Below are 19,173 nucleotides of genomic sequence, written 5' to 3'. Positions count from 1 at the left end.
ATGCAGCTGGTTAGAGTCAAAACCAGATGCTGTCTCCCATTGGTTTTCTCCAAGTTTATGTTGTCTGAGGCTAGTTAATTACCATTGTGTCCGCATGAGAACAAAAACTTTATAAGAGATAATATTGTCTTTTCACGTATCCTGGATTAGTGGTTTTATTACCGTAACCGCAACTATGCGCACCTGGTTTGGGTCGTCTACGTGTTCGTGATATGTATTAACATAATAAATGTTTTTTTTTTTAACAAACTCTACACATTTTAATATATAATTAAAAATTAACTTTCACCATTAATATCAAAATTTTCTCTTTTTTTCTTTTTTTGAGATAGTTCCAATTAAACAAAAAAAAAGGGTTTAAAATGTGTGAAATAACATCTAAACACACAATTACCTCATCTGACCTGACCTCTTTCTTTAACATGAGCCTCTTTTAGCATTGTTTGCCAAAGCTCTTTGACACGATGACGAAACTTTTTCTGAAACCAAACTTCAATCTCTGAATAAAGCACCTTCGGGTTCTTTTCCCAACTCTTTCTCAGACTCTCCAAACTATCAATCTTCTTCTCTGTCAAAGCTATCACCAAACTCCCAACTCTTTCTAAACCCCAACCTTCTCTTTCCAACAACGTTTCAGGTTTCCCAGCCAACAACAACCTAACCCTTTTGAAACAAGGCAATACCTCTCCTTGAAGCAAAGCGCATCCGAATGCCGCTGCTCTGTCTCTATCCTCTGTTATTGCCACACTGTGAGCCGGAAGCTCCCAATTATAAGGACCGAAACTTGGCACCACCCAGCACAAAACTCTATCTTCCTCACTTGAGTAGTATGGTTTCGGGTCCTTGAGAGGCGTGGAGAACACACAGAGAGATTTAGCGTGCTTCACTAGCCATTCCGGCTTCACTCGTGTAGCTCCGTGCATGTACGGTCTGTTGGTGAGTAGGAGCTCGCTGTAGACTAATAACTCAGGAGCTGAGTTTATGAGAGACGACCAGCGGTGCAAGAAAACAGGTTCTTGAACAGAACATGCTTGGTATTCTGTCGCCTTGGTCTTTCTGGCTACACGGTCTGCCCATCCCGCACATATGGCTTCTCCTAACAGTTCTTCTTCGTTCTGTAGAAGAGGGCTTTTTGAGGATGACGATGTGGTGATTCTCCATGACTTCTCCACGTCTTGTATAGTCCCATGACTCCATGAGAAACAGTCTTCGGTTTCTGAGAGCTTACAACAGCTGAAAACAAGTCGCAAAAGCTGATTTTTGAGCTTAGACATCTCGTCCATGGTCTTCAAATGCAGTCCATTTGCCTCGCAGAAGCCTGTGCCACTCTCTGAGACCTCAAAGGTATGCAATGCGTAAGCTACAGTCAAAGCATCGCTGCTCGGGTTGGAAAATCTGTTCCGTGCGGCTTTGATCTTCTCTTTCCGCTCCTTTCTCCGTTGTTTCTCGTCTTGCTTGACGGTTTTGCTAGCATCTTCGGACTCGTTTTTCTTGTCTCCTTCAAACTGCATTATCAAAGGGTTTGGTAAGCTCAATGCGGCTACCGCTGCAACCGCGTATCCAAGGATAAGATTCGCGCGTGAGTAATTCCGGGTCTCTTTTAGCATTTGGATGACTGTGAGAAGCATTCTTGAGTGACGTGGACTCATGGGATAGTGAGACATAGCCTTTCCTAATGATGTTAGCCTTCCGTTGCTGTCTAGAGCCTCTAAAGCTTTTAAGCATCGTTCTGCTTCTCTGATAGAAGATGGCTCGGGCGGAGTTGGAAACGGGAAATTCTCAACCTGTTGGCAATAGAAAAACGCAAAGATTCATCAAGACATACAGAGAAGAAAGAGATCTAGTCCTTTGACAATAGTGGTTACAAACGTCTTACCTTTGGAATGTTCATAGATTTCATGAGAAGAACGACTCCATCAACAGGAACTTTCGTGATTTCAGGAGGCGAAGATTCCTCAAATATATTGCTAAAAACCGCAGATGAATAGAGACGATAACAGTGGCCAGGTCCAGTTCGTCCAGATCTTCCAGCTCTTTGACTAGCCGAAGCTTGGCTAATCCAATCTACCTCATAACTTTCCATACCAGTCTTAGAATCGTAATTCTTCACTTTAACCCGACCTGTATCAACCACATACTTTATACCAGGGATAGTCAGAGAAGTTTCTGCTACATTAGTCGCCACAACCACCAGTCTTTCTTCTTTCTCAACTTCCTCAAACACTCGAAGCTGTGCAGCTGGAGATAGCATTGCATAAAGTGGAAGAACACGTAATTTTCCTGGAGTAAATGAGGTTTTCTCCTGCTCAGCCTCTTGATCCTCTGCTGCAATGGACTTCGTTGTCTCAACAGATACGGATCCATTTTTATCTGACAAAGCATTAAACGCTGCTCGAAGAGCATCAAGCTTCCCTTCCTCTACAAATGGATATGCAGAGCTGTCATCAATGGTCTCCCAGTCGCTGTCTTCATCAGACTCATACATATCTTCTTCAAAATCATCATCATAGCTACCATCACCAATATCGGAAGGATCTTCTTCATGTGAGCTAAACCTGAAATTTTGATTGTTGGAGCCATCATCAAATGCTTCAGCAATTTCCTTCATGTCAATACCACCAAAAGAACCATCATCGCATTTCTTCTTTGCGGAAGCATCTCTTTTAGCAGCTTGAACAACAAATTCCTTTGAAAAACTACGTAACTTGTCACATAAATGATCAACTTCTCTCTGCCCTGTCACAAAAACAAGTACTCCTCCTTGTGGTAACTTTTTGTGAATTGACATCACTTTCTTATAAGCTTGACCGATATAATCAACAATCTCAGTCTTCTTGGAGAAATGTATAGTTACTGGATACTGTCGAGTGGGAACCTCTATAAGCGGAGGTACCTTGGGGAATAACCTTTTCCCCGATACAAAATCTTCCACTCGCAATGTCGCACTCATCAATATAAGTTTAAGTGGCGTGATAACTTGGTGTTCTGAGGTTACCGCACATCCAGACTGAAGACTCTTTTGTTGTTCCACGTAATATTCCTGTCGGATTTTGATGACTCGAGTGAGCATCCCAATTAAAATGTCTGTGTTCAGGCTTCTTTCATGAGCTTCATCGAGAATTATCACAGAGTAACGCCTCAATAAGAAGTCATTCTGAATCTCACGAAGTAAAATACCATCGGTCATAAACTTGATAGAGGAGTTGTCACCAATCTTTTTGTCGTACCTAACCTGGAAACCAACTTCTTTACCTAGATGAACACCAAGCTCAAATGCCACTCTCTTGGCAGTGGCAAGGACAGCAACACGGCGTGGTTGGGTAATCCCGATAATCCCACTTCGAGAAGTGCATTGCTTTGAACCAAAACCAGCTTCATAAAGGAACTGAAAGATCCAGAAACATAAACTAGATTAGGTATATAAAAAGGCCTGCCTATCTGAGACCATAAACTCAGGTATCAGAAACAAACTGACCTGAGGAACTTGAGTGGTTTTACCACACCCGGTTTGTCCTGAAATAATAACCGTAGGGTGATGATTAATAGCTTCCATAATCTCCTGCTCCATCATTACTATGGGAAGATCCTTCCTCGTCTCTTCAACTTCGGCTGGTCTTGTAACATGAACTACAAAGGCAGGCACACGAGGTCCTTGTACAGCAGCTACATCTTCATTCTCAATTTCCTCGTCCTATTTTAATATGGAAACCCATTAGAACCAATCAAACCACAAATATACAGTAGGTGAACAAGAAACTTTCGGAGTTGACAAACCATTCTTTGTGAGCCTTCTTCTCCATCATCATCACGATGTAGGATCATATCAAAAGTAGTGTCGTCTACCACGAGCTTGTTACTAGTATCTTGAGCAGAAACAGAACTGAGTTCATCATCAACCAGTAGTTGAGGATCAGTTACAAAAGTAGGAGTATCAATCTCAGCATGTTCTTCGTCATCATAATCATGGTCATCGTCTTTTTGCTGGTCGTCGTCGGCTGATTCATCAGAAAGCTCAGTCACAAAACCAGCTTTAGAAAATTCCATTGCTCTCCTACGTTTCTCCAGCTTTGTCGCTGACTGAATTAAAACAAAGATTTTAACCAAACCACAAACGGAGAATCAGAACATGAAAAGATAGAAAATTTTCTGTCTGACTTACTCTGCCTATAACTGTTGACGATTGTAAAAGCGATGATATATCCTCAGGTATCTTGTACTGTCTGTGTATAAAAATTCAATATACCCAAAATTGAAATAAAAGAAAAAAAATCAAATAATTTTTACGAATTGAAGCGTTGATGACATACTCTAACGCCGCGGCAGTGTATGCATAGAAGTTTTCATTCTCTTTCTCTTCCGCCAATTTCTTCAGCTTCCGTTTCTGAGAGTTGCTCATTACCGTCGTTTCTTTATTTGAAGTCAGTTTCCGTTTCCGGGATGTTCTCGAAACCGTGTTCTTATTTGAATTCAGCTTATCATGCATAGCAAATTCCAAAATCTCATCAGCAATTAGAATCCCCCAAAAATCTTATTGAGGGAAGAAAGGGTTTTGATTAGGATTTCTTTGTTACCTTATTGTTCTTCTTCTTTCTTGGTGGCATTACTTCTAAATTGCAATCGTCTCCCATTACATTTGCCATAATCCTACCGAATCGAATCGACCCCTACCGAAAAGCTAATCGGATCTTCAGACAAGAGAGAGAGAGAGAGATAAACCTATTTTAAAAAAGGGGTTCTGATTAACAGCAACCACCGCGTCGGAGATACAACAAACTTTTTGCCCAAAAACGTCAACGTCGTCGTTTTCGCGACTTAAGTCCAAAAAAACACTTGTTAAAACTTAAAACCCTAAGTTCAAACAAACGATATCGTTTCGGACAAGGACCAGAAACTAAACCGGGCACAAATCAAACCGCCCTAATATTTTTGTATTTACAAAAGCAGCTATTACAAGTTACAACACAAACTTTGTAGGTTAAGATGACAAGTTCACAGCTTTGGCAGCTTCTTGCTTAAGACATGGGAGATAAGAGAAGAGAGTCTCAGCATGTGACCCGTAATACTTGGAGAATATCTGAGACAATCTCTTTGTTGTCTTCCATGCTCCACTTGAATCACCTGATGCTAGCTGAATGGACGCAAGCTTCACCATCTCATTTCCAATCACCACGTGTTCATCATCATACAACCTCTTCAGAATCTGCCACCAAACACCAAATTTTTTTTATCTCACATCTCTCACCCGTACCACTTGGGGTTAATGAGATTTACACGCACAAAATAAAAGTTTTTTAACGGTGGTTTTGAGGGATTTCGCTTGCTCGAGGAGTTTTCATATTTTATACAACCCAACCAGCTGTTCTCACCATTGCCAATCATTGAAGCACTTTGTGGTCTAAATCGAAGCAGTATCAGTATATTAAAGGTTTTTTTTTTACCTTAATGGATGCTTCACAATGCTTTCTTGCATCCAGCAGTTCTTCAGCTAAATAGCAGACCTGAGCAACCTTATCCTCCGCCTGAACATACAAAATTCTTGAAACGTAAGTCATGGAGAGGACAAGGCTTAATCACAATATGCGATATGGAGTAACAAGGCTTAGGAACTTGACTCACATCAGCAATGTCTTTGTTATACATGTGAAGGAAATTTCTAAGCACGGCAATGGACCTTAAACAATCTGATAATAGAGAAACATTGGCCTGCCCTGAATTTTTCAACTCGTCCACCCTGACACACTCAAGAGATCCAAGTGTTACAGAGAAACTTCACAATAATATTAACTTGAAGCTTCAAGTAAGAACCCAGGCACCTTCTTAAGTGATTCCAAGCTTTGTTCACTGCTGCATGAGAATTTTCTATATCACTGCGGGAACCACATTTCAAACATATCTCAGGTTCTATATGAAAGGAACCTCTCCGTTTACTGAACAAACTTGAAGCCACTTCCTCAACATCAGTATGCACCTTATCCCACACCTGTGAAAGCAACACAATTAAACCCATACTCAACTATATTGGTGGTAATGAATGCCGTTAAGAAACATTGCCTAAATCCTTAAACAGATAACAGCTTAAAGTTACAATGGTCATAACACCATGGAAACGTTTCATCGCTCTACTCCAAGAGGAATTGAGCAGCAGAAAAAAATTCTGCTTTCAGTAAGAAAGTAGAGCTGTCTAACTTGGCAGTTTAAGAATGACTAATGAACACCTTCATTAACAGCAGGGAATTCTTTTCTATTAAGTGCACGGAAGCTAAACCCTGATTAAAATATATCAGATTACCTGAGTGTGATGATCCAGGCTTTTTGGAGCAGTCAAAAAATGATTTAGCTTCTCGGACTCGCATGTGGCCACATTACTATCCAAAACTACACCAGTACAGTCTGTATTGACACAGCAATACCCATTTATAACTAGGTCAGATAGGTTAATTTGAGAACAACAACGGCACCGACAATGGAAAAAGTATTCTTCTTCAAGAAATCTAATGCGATCTTTGCAATCCCATTTTCCGACCTGTGAATTGTAATGCATACTCATTAAAAAGGTATGGAATTCAAATGCACTCAGAAGATATTTGATACAGAACAAGGTAACAAATAGAGACAAGAGGATCACAAAAATACCTCAGGACCATATGAAAGTTCAAGGGGACAACCCATGGGAACAAACTCTGTTGTTTGCACAACAAGTCCACGTGAAAGGAAGTACAAATGGATGTTTGGCTTGCAGGAATGATTGAACAAACTTCCAGTTTTATAGAGAGCCTGACCAACTCGGATCTGTGGATAAAACAACAATAATTGACAAAAGAATAAGAGATCTTCAGAACGGACCAATGTATGTCATAACCTCCCATGGTGGACGCTCACCAAATTTTATAGAATAGCAGTTTATAGATAGTTCGCATCTTTGTAAGTGGTAATACCTAGTCCAAATGAGTTCTCTAAGTGAGAAAGGGCATAAAATAACATTCTAACAATCAGTAACTCTGCCAAGACAAACCTGCTCTAAACTCTGAATCTGCTCTTTTGCTGAGACGTTTCCAGATGGGATGCATTTAAAAGAATCGCCACTGGATTTCATGCGGACAACTGCTATAGAGTTCACCTTGATTTGTGACAGCAGTATGATAGTCTACACAGAGAGGAAAAATCCAGACAGCGGTCAACACCTCATATGTAAATTTTGAAAAGAAAAAGAAGAACAATGCCAAAACATAATGTTGCACAGGCGTCATGTACACAGCTATACTTCTCCATAAATTCATGATATTAGGAACTCATCGAGAAAACCATATAAATATTGTTTTAGGCAGTAAAGGTTTTGGGCAATGAGGATAGATATAATCCAAAAATTAAAAACCATTTTTAAAAAATTGATTATCCCAACGATAGGTGGTAAACTAAAGTCCAATGAAAAAAGATCATAAAAGCAAACATCCTTGATCATCTATGTATGCAAATATATCTTATAAGCCTAAGTCACCAACAATTACTGAAGTCAATATGTCAGAGCCTGCGTAATTTCTAAAGAGCAAAGTTAACTTCAATGAGAGATTGATTGGGTCAATGAGGGAGATGTAGAGGACACACCTGTGTCACAGCAGCTTCACAGACCGAAAGATCAGGGCAGCTTGATTTACTAAGGCACCAAATCAATACTATGGAAAGTAGATGCAACTCCAACTTGATCTCTGGATTCATCATAGAGTAGCTATGGGAAAGTTCCTGTAGAAGACATTGGATAGTCGCTCCATTATTGGATTTGCTGGACTATTGCAAACGATGGAAAACTCTTTGCAGTAAAAGGACATACTAATATCTCCTGAAGGTTAGAAAGATCCGTAGCTGCTTTCCCTTGATTTATCAATTTCATTATAACTCGACCAGCTAAAACAGCATCAGATGGCAGTACAGCAGACCAATTGGCTCCACGACACTCATGCTGGTGTTCTTGAATGCACTCATTTTCAGAATAATATATATCAGCTGATGTAATACCTTTGATATGCTCAACGATATCATCGGGTAGATTCTGAAAAACGTGGTGCTTATCCCTCTCATTTGTGGACAGCATTCCACCTGATTGAATTTGGCAGGACTCTGAGCAGTACACAGGTATTGAGCATGAAGGACATGGAACAGCATCAGCAGGCAACTCATTCAGGCAAAAGTGGCAATGTGTTTCCCGACAACTTTTTGATATGACCTGTACGTGGCATCAACATGTTCAGTAACAAAAGAAAATGTATATGTTAAAGCATAAAAAAAAATTAATATCTTCATTTGTTACAGAAGCTAATGAAGGCTAAAAACATCTAAAAATTGGCTGCTCTTCGTTTTTAAAAAACCCATTGTATCACAACTCATACCACACTAAAAGGTTCTTCGATATGTATCACAGACGCTAGTTCAATATCACATTCTGATACCATACCCCTTCCTTTCTCTTTTGTCGACACACAACGCAGCTTTACTTCCGTCTGCACAGTTGGCAGATGATCTACAGACCAATAACCGAGACAGGTCAAAATTTAGAAATCCCGTCTAAAACTCAGTATAGAAGAATTCATAGCCAAAAAATTATCCTGAAGGTTCTAATCTCACCCTCGCCAGCATAATTGCTTAAATGACATTCGTATTCCGATGTTTGCTTATTCTGGTAGTCAGAAATAGCATTGCGTTCATTTTGTAACTGCTTCTTCCCTGCCAACGATGACTCAAGCGACATAGAAACAGTAATGTCATGGAACGCATCTTTATAGTTTCCAAGAAGAGTATTAAGTTTGCCTCTCCTATACCAAGCCTGACAAACACAAAGGGATCAATGAAAACTGGAGTGACAATGGCAGAATCGAAAGCTGAAATCTCTTAAAGATCCAAAATTAAAACTGTAGCAATAAGAACGGAACTAGTAAGCATATAAGAAGACCTTAGCATAACAAGGATCAATCCGGAGAGCACGATGGCAGTCCCGTAAGCTCTCTTTGAGCAGCCCAAGATTCTAAGACATAAAACATATATGAGAAGCTACAAAAGAGAAAAAAGCTTTAGATATTCAATGATGGAACTGGGTAAAAGGAAAAAAAAGAGAGGTTAAATACATGAAGGACATTAGCTCTATTCAGAAGCAGAGAAGCAAGTAAGCTCTTGTCTCCATCAATGGCTTCTGGAGGAGCAACGCGTAAAGCTTTAGAGTAGAAACGCAAAGCGTCGTGAAAATCCCGGCTGCGAAAGCTGAGATTTCCTCGTCGTTTCAAGTCCAGAGATGTCTCTTCGTTCTTCCCACAGCAGCCCAAATCAGGATCAGCTAACTCACTCACCGCCTGAAATGACAAACCAAGGAGAGCTGTGAGAACTCCAATTGTGAGAAGAGTAGGTTTTGGGGTAATTTTGTACGCCTACTTGGTGGAATTGGGGAAGACCCATAAACAAACGGAGAAGAGAAGAAGTAGTTGTGAGAAGATCATCGTCGCTGCTCGATTTCACTGTTTGGAGAAGATCTTCAGGAATCAGCGACTTCAATTTCTCCATTGTTGCCTCCTCACTCACAAAAAGCCTCCCTCAACTCTCCGTTTGAATTCAGTTTTTTTCTTTGCCACAACCATTCTACGAGTAATGTTCGGTTCGGTTCGGTTCGGATTAAATTGGTTTAATCCAGTTTTTATAATTGAAGAAATAACCACTAAAAACAAATCCAAAACCGGTTGTATTGGATTTTCAATTTTGTATCCATGTAAAAAAAGAAAAAAGAAAAAAAAATAAAGAGATCTTGGTCGAGTTTTCTCAACAGTGAGCCCATAGAAGAGACTTGTTTTGACTAAGACTAACAAAAAGCAAAACCCTGATACAATTATTCACACAGATCAATCACGTGGCCCCTTTTTTTTTTTTTTTCCAATTCACCACTTTCTTCAACCGGTTGCAGAAGATACAGCATCATTTGAATCAACCTTCAACTGAAACAAATCAAAAACAAACAAAAACGAAACATTGCTTATTAGACTGATCAAACATAATTTGCATCTCTGCTGATTATCATTATTGCAAATTTTTACCAGCTTTAAGTGATTGAGCAACGCCTGATGGAGTTGTGCCTTAAGCTTCTGGCACTGCTCCAACATCCTTCCTGAGTCCATCGTTTTCTCCAGCTCCAACCAGAGTCTTTCCACTGTTGTATAAGGAAACCAAACCCCTGATACCTTTTTCCTCTTCAATACCTCTGCTGGCTTCTGTTTTTACACAAGGGAGAAACCAAGGCTATTCAGTCCTAACTTCTGTGTCATGCTCATCAGAGAGTATTAACAAGAACATGTCAATGCAAATGCAATCTCATGCTTAGTCCAATGTTTCTTAAGGGTATTAATCTGCAACCTAATTGTTTTACTGTTTTGTGAGATTCTTGCAACTTAAACATTCTCTAAGTTTTGTTATATTACTTTCAGTTCGACCATGATAAGCTGTAAAGCCCTAGCAAAGCTACAAATCCTTATATGGAGAAAACTTATCCTGTAGCGAGAGTCTCCACAGATAGTTCATAACTTACCGATGATGCAAATGAGTCCATGTACTCAAGTAGCAAATTAGTGGCCTCTGTAAGACGCCCATAATCAACGTATAACTGAAACAAAGAAGCAGGACTTGCTTCTTTCCCAGCCATTCCCAAAGATTTTTCCTTCTGACCGTCCTGTCGAAGACACAAGAAACTAATCTTAAATAAAACCAGAGGATAAAAGACCTTACAAAATTGCTTCTTTCCAAGGTTGGTGTAAATGGAAAGGGACAACAATAATTCCATTGAGATATAATATACAATCTCTTTCAACATTAAGTAGGCATGCTGTGCCAAACATCTCTGACACTGTCTTGATTTATGATGATATACAACAGCAACAACGCATAACTCTACTATAGAATCTGCAGCTCAGATATATTATTAATGAATCAAAAAGGCTTACTAATGCAACATTGTTCACGCATGTTAATTATTTCGATCAAGGATGTAGCAAAACCAAATTCAAAATTTCATGCCAAGAATTCAAAGCTACTTAAATGAATTAAACTCTATATACTGCATACTAAAAATGATCCATTAAGACTATGCTAACATATATCCAAAATATTACCTTGAACATTTGTATCAGCCAGAGAGGTAATTCGATACACGAATCTGCTTGAAGAAGTGTTGAAGCAACAGAAACTGGTAGCCTGGCATGTATGTCTATGTACCTCTTCTGCATTTATACATATCCAATACACAAATTATTTCAAGGAACAAACAATGAACAAAACCTGGATCAAGCCCTCAAGCAACATAGCACATTTCCTAAGTGAAAAATACAATTACACTCCCAGTAAAGGAAGAATTCCAAACTCCCCAAGCCCTAAGCACCAATTACAAGCCTTCAGGCACACATGAGCGAACCAATTACACTACTAGAAAAGGATAGCGACAAAGCATGCTGGTCTCGTTGACAGGAATTGTGAAAAAAATAGGGTACGCTGTTCTGGTTTTAGTGACCAAAATACTATTAATATAAGGATATGCCTACAATCCAGGATGCATTCTTGTTGCATCAGAATTCACAACCATTTAGATTCAGAGCAACTAAGGACCTATCTCCGGAATAATACTGCCCACGAAGACATTCCAACACTTTTCAATGCTCCCAAAATCGGGAGGTAGAATAAACTAGATACCAACAACAACAAAAACTATATTTGCAATCACAGATTCAGAAGTTACTGACCAGATAAACCTCAAGAATTTCCCAGTCACCGGCCAACTTAGTGCCCTGAACAGCAGGGCTTCTATCAGGCGAATGAATAACTTCTTCATCGTTAGATGTTAACATAAGATTAGGCCTGAGTTCATTTCTGTAAAATAAATGAATATATATATTAGTGCTATGTTTGATAAGCCAGGCAAGTCAACACGTATCAATGAAAAACCAAGCAACTAAGGAAAAGCCACTCACGATGTCCACAACGTTCCTCTAGCAGGGCAACATTTAATTGCCATATTCTCAAATACCTTTTCCAGCTCCCTGAGAAAAAGCAGTAATTCTTAAACCTACGTAGTTCTCAAGGAATATGACTTCAGCAAATACTAAGCAAGAAATTTACCTTTTCAATGCTGAGCCACTCCAAAATTTTAAAACAACAGTGAATGCCATGTCATACAAGTTTGCCTGGACGAGAAGGTCAACCAAATCCGATGGTGGCTTTTCAAGTCCTGAAGTAAAGAAAGCAACACATAATTATAGAAATGATTGTACGAGATGACTTCGAAACAATCAGCAGGGTATCTGAAACCCTTCTGGAATCAAATTCTGCCTTAGGTAAATTGTATAGAACACAGTCATGCCACCTAGCAGTCTGCCATGGAAGACAGGTCTAAACTAACGATGCACAAAAGCTACCTCATAAAGAAAAGGAAACTGTCAATATTTAATCCTTTCAACAGTGACAACAGATCAAGCTCTTTATTTCCTCACATCACATTTGGGGTGAACATACTCTGCAATTTTCTGACAGACTACAGTCGCAGAAGCCTCTTAACTAGTTCTAAAGCACCGATTACTCATAGTTCCAACTGCTGCCTACCCTATACTGTAAAATCTAAACAGACCATGGAGGAATTGGAAGACAATTTTACCTGAATATGTCCACCCGAAATTTTTCAGAGAAAGCATGTATTCAGCAGTAGTAAAAACAAACTCGTTTTGGAGTTTCTCAATATCAATGCAACTCTGCTCCCGTTTGGGCTGGTCATTACCTGCAGAAAAGGTAATTCAAAATGTCGCTATTCAAGTGATAGGTAAATATTAAAGCAAAATGATGCTTCAGGGCATAGATTGTGGTTAGTACAATAACGTAAAATTTAAATCTCAATAAGAAAACACAAGTAAAATATGTGGTAGTGAGGACTAACATTTTTCTCCTTCTGATATTCTAGCCTTTTTAATCGGATAGCGTTTGGTTTCTTCTGGTAATGGATCAATCCAAGCATACCCAGGATGAACAAGAGATAATGCATTCACAGCAGCAGAAAGTCCATTAAGCCTCTCTTGCAAAACCAGGGACATGTGTTTGTAATCCTTGCATGCTGCCTCGCTTCTCAAACGAGCAGAAAACTGATACATGTAACTTGCCGCCATTCGCCAATTGTGTCTTCTCATCTCATAAGCATAAAGCAGCTTGTATGGATTCGGCTTCATCATTATTTCAGAACGTCCGGCCTACAAATCGTAGAGAATGAAAGAAATAATAGTAAAGAATATACCAAGGGCAGAAACAAATCTACTCTGCTTTCCACAAAATACCTTCCAAAAAAGCTCTTGGGTGATCTTCTCTGTTAAGCCGATGAAAGGTAGATGTCCATCACAGAGGATCTGAAATCAAAAGAGAAATATTCATGGAAATTTGCTTTGAAAGTCATGGTAGTACAAACATCTTTGTCCTGAGCATTGACGACAGCACCCACAACAGCATAATTAGTTTAATTCCAGACAAACATACACCTACCAAAACGAGACATTGCACACAAGTTATACGGTTTATGATATGTATGGTGATAATGATCTGTGAAATGTTCTCGTGGTACCAGACAATACAGAGTAAAAGGGTTTTTGGGGTATTGGTCCCCACTTGCCAGAAGCATAGACGGAAAAAGAAAAGAGAGGAAGAGCATTCTTAACCTTTACCTTTGTTTTGCCACATTCAAATAGAACTATTATGAAGCGCCTCAAACAGATGCGCTTAATCTCCTCATCAGGGTTTGAAATTATAGCACAGTAAGCATCATTCAATAGATTCAGATCTAAGGTGAACTTGAAAACATTTGCCCACAGTCTTCCTCTAGTGTAAGTGGCAGCTTTAGTTATATCGAATTCCTCAGTGCTCTCTATGAAATTATAGGCCTCATCTACTTGTTCAAGGGCTGCGTAGGCAAACTGACAAGCTCCTTCACTTATATTGTACCGTTCAAAAATTTGCATAGCCCACTCATAGTAATGAAGTTTCCATGTCGCACTAGACATAGCACCACCTGAGATACTGGGACCTGCTTCAACCAAACAGAGAGTACAAAGGAAAAAATGAATCTGCAAGACATAAAGCCTGGTTTTCGTAATAATATGCGAACTGGCGAATAACTAGAGAAAGAACAAGTTTCTTTGAGGAGCTTACCCGTTGTGGCAGGCGAAAATCCTGCTTCTTTAGACAAGCTGTGCAAAGCCTTCCAGGATCCTTCACCTGATGAAGCTCTACAATGGGACAGGGTAACATTAGGAAAAACGAAGAAAAATGTTCTTGAAGTGGTAATTTAAGAAAATAAATGAACCGGAGACATTGAAGAGAAAAGGCAGAGGATAGCCACATATTTTGCCTTGCCACAATATATAATTTATACATTACGTATTTAGACAGGGCTTCAAAATTCTCAGAATAACTCCAAATAATAAGCACCTGAAGAAGCAGCGGATGGCATCAACTATCTTCCTCTCTCTTAGTATCCCGCATGCTCCACGTTGTACTTGGTCCAGTAGGCAACAACCACGGAGATGTTGAAGTAGGCACCAATCTCCACTCGTATCTTGAGAACATCCAAATGTTTTCTCCCCACGTAAACTTGCCTCCACAACCGTAAGGATTCGCTTGAGAAGGTAATTAGAATATACAGAAAAAAATCAAAACAGAGAAATCAGCAATTGAGTCAACTAGCAGTTAGCAGAATAGAACTTTCTTGTTGGAAAAGGTCCGTCAATGAAACTGAGACAAGTTTTACCTCGACAGCATCAGATTGTCCATTCCTAATCAACCTAAGAGTAAGCTCAGTGGAGCGTCTTAACAGTGAAGAAGAGTCCTCTCCTGTTTTACTATAACGAATCCAGCTGATAAAGTTTTGCACCAAACTTGTAATGATTTGTGAACTCGGAAGATATCCCAAGTTAAAGCGGTTGTCCATAATGCAACTTCGGTCACTAAAGAGAAGAATAAACGCCAATGAGAAACCACATTTCCCAAGCATTGCATTCCATGATCTTTTGTCAATGCTGCTATCTGCAATGAAGAAATGATTTTTTTCCAGTCAGAAATATTGGCAATGAGGTACGAGTATTGGAGAATATTTTCCAAGGACAACAAACCTACCAATCTGTAGAGATGAAAGTTTCAAGCTGAAATCTTCCATAGAAGTTGACTCAGCTGGAGTGGTTACAAAGAAAAGGATGATCAGCCACTCTGAGACAATATCTTGGATCATCGGAAGCAACTCAAGCCGTAGCTTGCATATGTCTTGCTGTGACATATTAACCTGCAGAAAGACAAAGAATGAATGACTAAGTTTAAAATATTTATATGATCACAAATATACAATATGTAACATTAGTATCAAAATATAAACAACACTAATTCAAATTAAGGAATACATCTTGACAATAATATACCCAGTGGGAACTGACCTGCCCAGCAATGTTAAGCAGATAGCTGACGAGTAGGAAGATGTCAAAGGCAGATTCAAACATCACCTTTACAAACTGAGAAGTAGCTTGAACGAGGATAGAACTACAGATATCAGATAATGCCTCACCCTCATTTTTTTGCATAGATTTCTTAGGGACCAAATACTGCAAATAGTGCTCCATGATAGTAAAAACTTTTTCCCATGATCCAGCCCGTTGACATAGAGCAGAGAGAGACAATAGCATGTCAATGGAGAATGTTCTAAGATTTTTATGAGTTTCTAGCTCTTTTTCCCATGCTCTATCAGCACCAAGATCTGACCACGTACGCTGACCTATGGACGAAGAATATCCCGACTCAAGGATATTAACTAAGCGAGGAACAATTTCATCAGATGAGATAATTGCCTTTCCAGTAACTGATTCATAATACATGGCATAAGGAGCACCACCCCACTGTTTACTTATCTTCGAAGTACATCTTAGTACCTCTGCCAGAATTTCATGTTCATTGTGGGGCACACCAAAGCCTAAGCTAGTCAGGTTGCTGTGTTCGGAGGAAGAACCTATCAAAAGGAAAATACAGTATTAAGTCTTAAGCGATTGGAAATAAACAAGGAAATTTTGGTTCTAGATACAAGATATATTTACATACCTCCAAGGCTGTTCTCAGAGTTCTCCAATCTAAAAAACAATGATACAGAATTGTTTCTAACTAAACCAATAACATCTGACTGAACCAGCAACGTGCGAGGTTCGTTATTCTTGCACCAATGATGGAGATAGCATGTACAAAAGTTTTTCCACCAATGAAAAACTGAAATAGAAGAATCAGCCGTAACCTGACATAAGAAAAGGCATATTTCAGCTTTTATGACCCAGAGTTCATGCCAACTATCAGTAGAATGCATCGTATACATTGTATCTACAAGGTGTTCTAGAACTTAACAAAAACCAAACCTCATGCTCAACCAGTAAAAGAATCTCGCTTGTAAGCTCATCAAGACTTAAAGATTGAAACTCAGAATCGGTCCAGTGTTTGTTGTGGTTCAGTAAAGTTAGACGCAAGGAAACATTGTGAAAAATTCCAGGACAAAGAAGCCTGCGTAAGAAGATCGATGAAATGAATCCCATAATTTGATCCTGCAGAATGCAACATAGGTTAAAATGGATTCAAACAAACAAATTATTGTATACAAAGTTTGTTCAACAAAATGAAAGCTAGTTTTAGCATAAAGACCTTTGCAGATGAAAACAATGAATGAGCTGTCAAAAGAAGTTCATGTGAAGAGCTCCTAGAACTCAGAAATAGCTGTTCAGAAATGTAGTCTTCCTGCAAAGTGTAAGACTGTGCTTCCCTAGGTCAAAGAAAACAATTCAAAATAAAGCATTATCAACCATCAAGAAAGCAGTGAACACTAGAATATCTGTAGTAGTTAGCACAACAACTATGATAATGATACACTAGAGCAGCACATTGCCTCCACAGTTTAGAAACCAACAATCTTTTTCAACCTAACGTACTAAAATAATTTCGAAACCCATCTCGGTAAGCAATATCTGGGAAGGTCACCTAGAGTTTTGCATTTTATTCAAGAAGATTCCAAGAATATTTCATCACAAGGAAATTCACCTAGTATATTTTACACTAATGATAGTAAAGATTCAAAGCTACAGAGGACCAGAGAAACCAGAAGCACACATATAAGCAGAACCTCTAATACAGCATGTATAATGCAAGCTTTACATGGAGTACGGAGTATCTCAACCAAGTCAGCAGAAAAATTTCTTGTTGAACTTACATGGTGCTAGATTTCTGGCACAACATGTGAGATGTCAATTCATCGGCCTTAAGAATCCAGATCTTGTCGGATGTAAATCTGACATCCCGCAATCTCCCCTGCAAATTAAGGATGTGCAAATTCAACAAAGTTGCAAGCCAAGGAAAAATATTGGAGTTGAAAATTCAACATAGTAATGAGCAAAAGAAATACATGATAGTATGTGTCACAATTATGAGCCCAAAAGATGTACCTCTTCCACTGGAATATTCTGTAATCCAGAATCTAGAGACAAAGCTATTCCATCCACCGAACTAAAGTACAGGCCATATACAGTGATCACGTCCATGCTGTCATCCTTCAAATATTGGGAAAAGGTTATTCGAAATAGAATGCAATATAAAATAACTTTATATATGCCCCAGTCAAGTCAATCCGTCAGTTGTAAAGAATTAAAAATACTGATTGCGAACGCTTACCATACTCTTCCTATACAAGACAGCTAATGGAATGAAGCCAGAATCGTAATCGGCTTTGCCCAACCATAGCCTCAGACACATAACCCCTAGTTAAGACGCATGAGAAAAAGTCAAAACAAAGGCAAAAGATAATAAAATAACGTCAGCTAATGGTCACCGGTGAACTAGCAGATATTACCCTCAAGGTTCTTAGCAGCTATACTGTGACAAAAGACCCTGCTATAACTCAAAATATCCCAGACACGTAATGCCCCATCAGCATGAAGAACACATATGTAATTTCTTCCATGAACTTCTGATACAAATAAATCTTGCACGGCTGCAACCACTGTTCCCCTGCATTTCACGTCATAAGAGGTTATTGAGATAAACATCACAAGAGCGAAAATAAAATACAGCACATAGCGAAAGATAACATTAGCATTGCTTCTCTCTTCTAAATATGTAAAGTAAAGCAGTATTACGATAACATTTTTTCTAACAACTGTACTACAAGACATACCTTACGAAGCCCCATAGACGACCAAATCCGGTATCATCACGCAGCTCATGGTGAAAACCTGATAAGATACAAGGAAATGAAAAAGAGAATGGAAGAAACATCAAAATTGAGACACTATGCTACTGCAGAGTAATCTTACCTGATGAATTCTGATAATACTTGACAGGTTGGAAGCAAGAGACACAACCATCAGACCTCCCAAGAAAAATAAAACCAGGCAATGCAGAAACGCTAGTAACACGAGCATCATTCAAGTAAGGACGAACATCTAAGTGAATCAGATGATCAAGCGGGAAGACTGAGCCAGACTTGTAGGGTGACGTATTCGAGAGTTGAAGGACGTAGACAACACCAGACGGTGTCAGAGCGTAAAGACAGTAGACAAGACGACCACTATCACTACCCTGCCAAATTCAATTCCATATCTTTCAAGTTCAACACACAATAACAACAAAACAATAAAATCAAAGGATCAAAAAATGCAGAAGACGGTTAAAATCGAACCTCATCAGCGTATACAAAAGCAAAAGGAGAGAGAGCCTGAGCGAAGACAAAACGCAGCCCAGTAATCGGAAATCCCGATTTAGCAGAGAGTTGAAGAAGCTCGATCGCATTAGGACTCGTCTTGTTGATTCTCCAAACGAAAGATATCGGAGGTTCCCCAATCACAGAGCTAGAAGCGTAGTCTTCAGACGAAGGAAGCTGAACACACTCATCGTCCTCACTTGAATTAGTAACAATAGTATTAGTAGAGGGAGAAGGCACAGATATCTCGATCCATTTGACTACATTTCCGCCGCCGGCAACAGGAACCTCCATACCGGCAGACGAATTCCGACGATTCTCCTCCATTACTCTCTCTCTCAACCCTAAACCTTCTTTCCAGAAAAAAAATTGATGACGAACTAATGTTTTTTTTCAAGTAATCCAGATGTGAA

General features: G+C 39.2%; 3 protein-coding genes across 5 annotated transcripts; all 3 read right to left on the bottom strand.

Moving 5' to 3' along the window:
• Window positions 1-266: 266 nt before the first annotated feature.
• Window positions 267-4,893, bottom strand: LOC147923674 (ATP-dependent RNA helicase DEAH13-like). Its single transcript, XM_087493935.1, has 7 exons — window positions 4,572-4,893; window positions 4,308-4,471; window positions 4,160-4,220; window positions 3,775-4,077; window positions 3,476-3,691; window positions 1,877-3,385; window positions 267-1,784 (listed from the first exon to the last, which is right to left on the bottom strand). Exons 1-7 carry the CDS (start codon window positions 4,638-4,640, stop codon window positions 396-398), a joined length of 3,711 nt encoding a protein of 1,236 aa, XP_087350061.1. The 5' UTR covers window positions 4,641-4,893; the 3' UTR covers window positions 267-395.
• Window positions 4,813-9,617, bottom strand: LOC147923673 (uncharacterized). Of its 3 annotated transcripts, XM_087493937.1 has the most exons (15): window positions 9,415-9,605; window positions 9,114-9,335; window positions 8,942-9,013; window positions 8,617-8,815; window positions 8,382-8,512; window positions 8,011-8,218; window positions 7,826-7,899; window positions 7,603-7,737; window positions 7,013-7,144; window positions 6,634-6,789; window positions 6,290-6,523; window positions 5,814-5,980; window positions 5,617-5,731; window positions 5,439-5,519; window positions 4,813-5,200 (listed from the first exon to the last, which is right to left on the bottom strand). In XM_087493937.1, exons 1-15 carry the CDS (start codon window positions 9,541-9,543, stop codon window positions 4,976-4,978), a joined length of 2,280 nt encoding a protein of 759 aa, XP_087350063.1. In that variant the 5' UTR covers window positions 9,544-9,605; the 3' UTR covers window positions 4,813-4,975. The 3 variants fall into 3 exon arrangements, with proteins under 3 accessions (XP_087350063.1, XP_087350062.1, XP_087350064.1); XM_087493936.1 differs by having other exon boundaries at window positions 7,826-8,218; window positions 9,415-9,617; XM_087493938.1 differs by having other exon boundaries at window positions 7,826-8,218; window positions 8,942-9,039; window positions 9,415-9,593.
• A 78-nt stretch (window positions 9,618-9,695) lies between these two features.
• LOC147923672 (nuclear pore complex protein NUP160) lies at window positions 9,696-19,164 on the bottom strand. The gene is made up of 26 exons (XM_087493934.1): window positions 18,740-19,164; window positions 18,375-18,639; window positions 18,236-18,293; window positions 17,912-18,069; window positions 17,734-17,819; window positions 17,508-17,612; window positions 17,276-17,373; window positions 16,714-16,831; window positions 16,434-16,616; window positions 16,129-16,315; window positions 15,474-16,039; window positions 15,163-15,325; window positions 14,798-15,072; window positions 14,479-14,666; window positions 14,200-14,276; window positions 13,716-14,074; window positions 13,335-13,403; window positions 12,944-13,250; window positions 12,668-12,787; window positions 12,136-12,244; window positions 11,988-12,056; window positions 11,760-11,886; window positions 11,136-11,243; window positions 10,556-10,696; window positions 10,068-10,241; window positions 9,696-9,968 (listed from the first exon to the last, which is right to left on the bottom strand). The coding sequence occupies exons 1-26, from the start codon at window positions 19,085-19,087 to the stop codon at window positions 9,924-9,926; spliced, it is 4,503 nt and encodes a 1,500-aa protein (XP_087350060.1). The 5' UTR covers window positions 19,088-19,164; the 3' UTR covers window positions 9,696-9,923.
• Between the last annotated feature and the right edge of the window lie 9 nt (window positions 19,165-19,173).

Source organism: Camelina sativa, chromosome 17 (genome assembly GCF_030686135.1).
Source record: "Camelina sativa cultivar CO46 ecotype springtype chromosome 17, ASM3068613v1".
In the NCBI taxonomy this organism is placed as follows: Eukaryota; Viridiplantae; Streptophyta; class Magnoliopsida; order Brassicales; family Brassicaceae; genus Camelina; species Camelina sativa.
Note: the sequence above shows the minus strand (reverse complement) of the source record. Positions and strands in the feature narration are given on the sequence as shown.

Excerpts from the sequence above, each read along its gene's own strand:
- LOC147923674 (XM_087493935.1), bottom strand. The coding sequence starts at position 4,640 with ATGGCAAATGTAATGGGAGACGATTGCAATTTAGAAGTAATGCCACCA. Across the intron at positions 4,078-4,159 it reads CGTCAACAGTTATAGGCAGA|TCAGCGACAAAGCTGGAGAA; the intron begins GTAAGTCAGACA and ends GTTTTAATTCAG. Across the intron at positions 3,692-3,774 it reads AAGAAGGCTCACAAAGAATG|GACGAGGAAATTGAGAATGA; the intron begins GTTTGTCAACTC and ends ATATTAAAATAG.
- LOC147923673 (XM_087493936.1), bottom strand. The coding sequence starts at position 9,543 with ATGGAGAAATTGAAGTCGCTGATTCCTGAAGATCTTCTCCAAACAGTG. Across the intron at positions 9,014-9,113 it reads ATAGAGCTAATGTCCTTCAT|AATCTTGGGCTGCTCAAAGA; the intron begins GTATTTAACCTC and ends TTTATGTCTTAG. Across the intron at positions 8,219-8,381 it reads TCGAAGAACCTTTTAGTGTG|GTCATATCAAAAAGTTGTCG; the intron begins GTATGAGTTGTG and ends TGCCACGTACAG.
- LOC147923672 (XM_087493934.1), bottom strand. The coding sequence starts at position 19,087 with ATGGAGGAGAATCGTCGGAATTCGTCTGCCGGTATGGAGGTTCCTGTT. Across the intron at positions 17,820-17,911 it reads AGCTGCTAAGAACCTTGAGG|GGGTTATGTGTCTGAGGCTA; the intron begins GTAATATCTGCT and ends CGTCTTAACTAG. Across the intron at positions 12,245-12,667 it reads TTTCGGGTGGACATATTCAG|GACTTGAAAAGCCACCATCG; the intron begins GTAAAATTGTCT and ends TCTTTACTTCAG.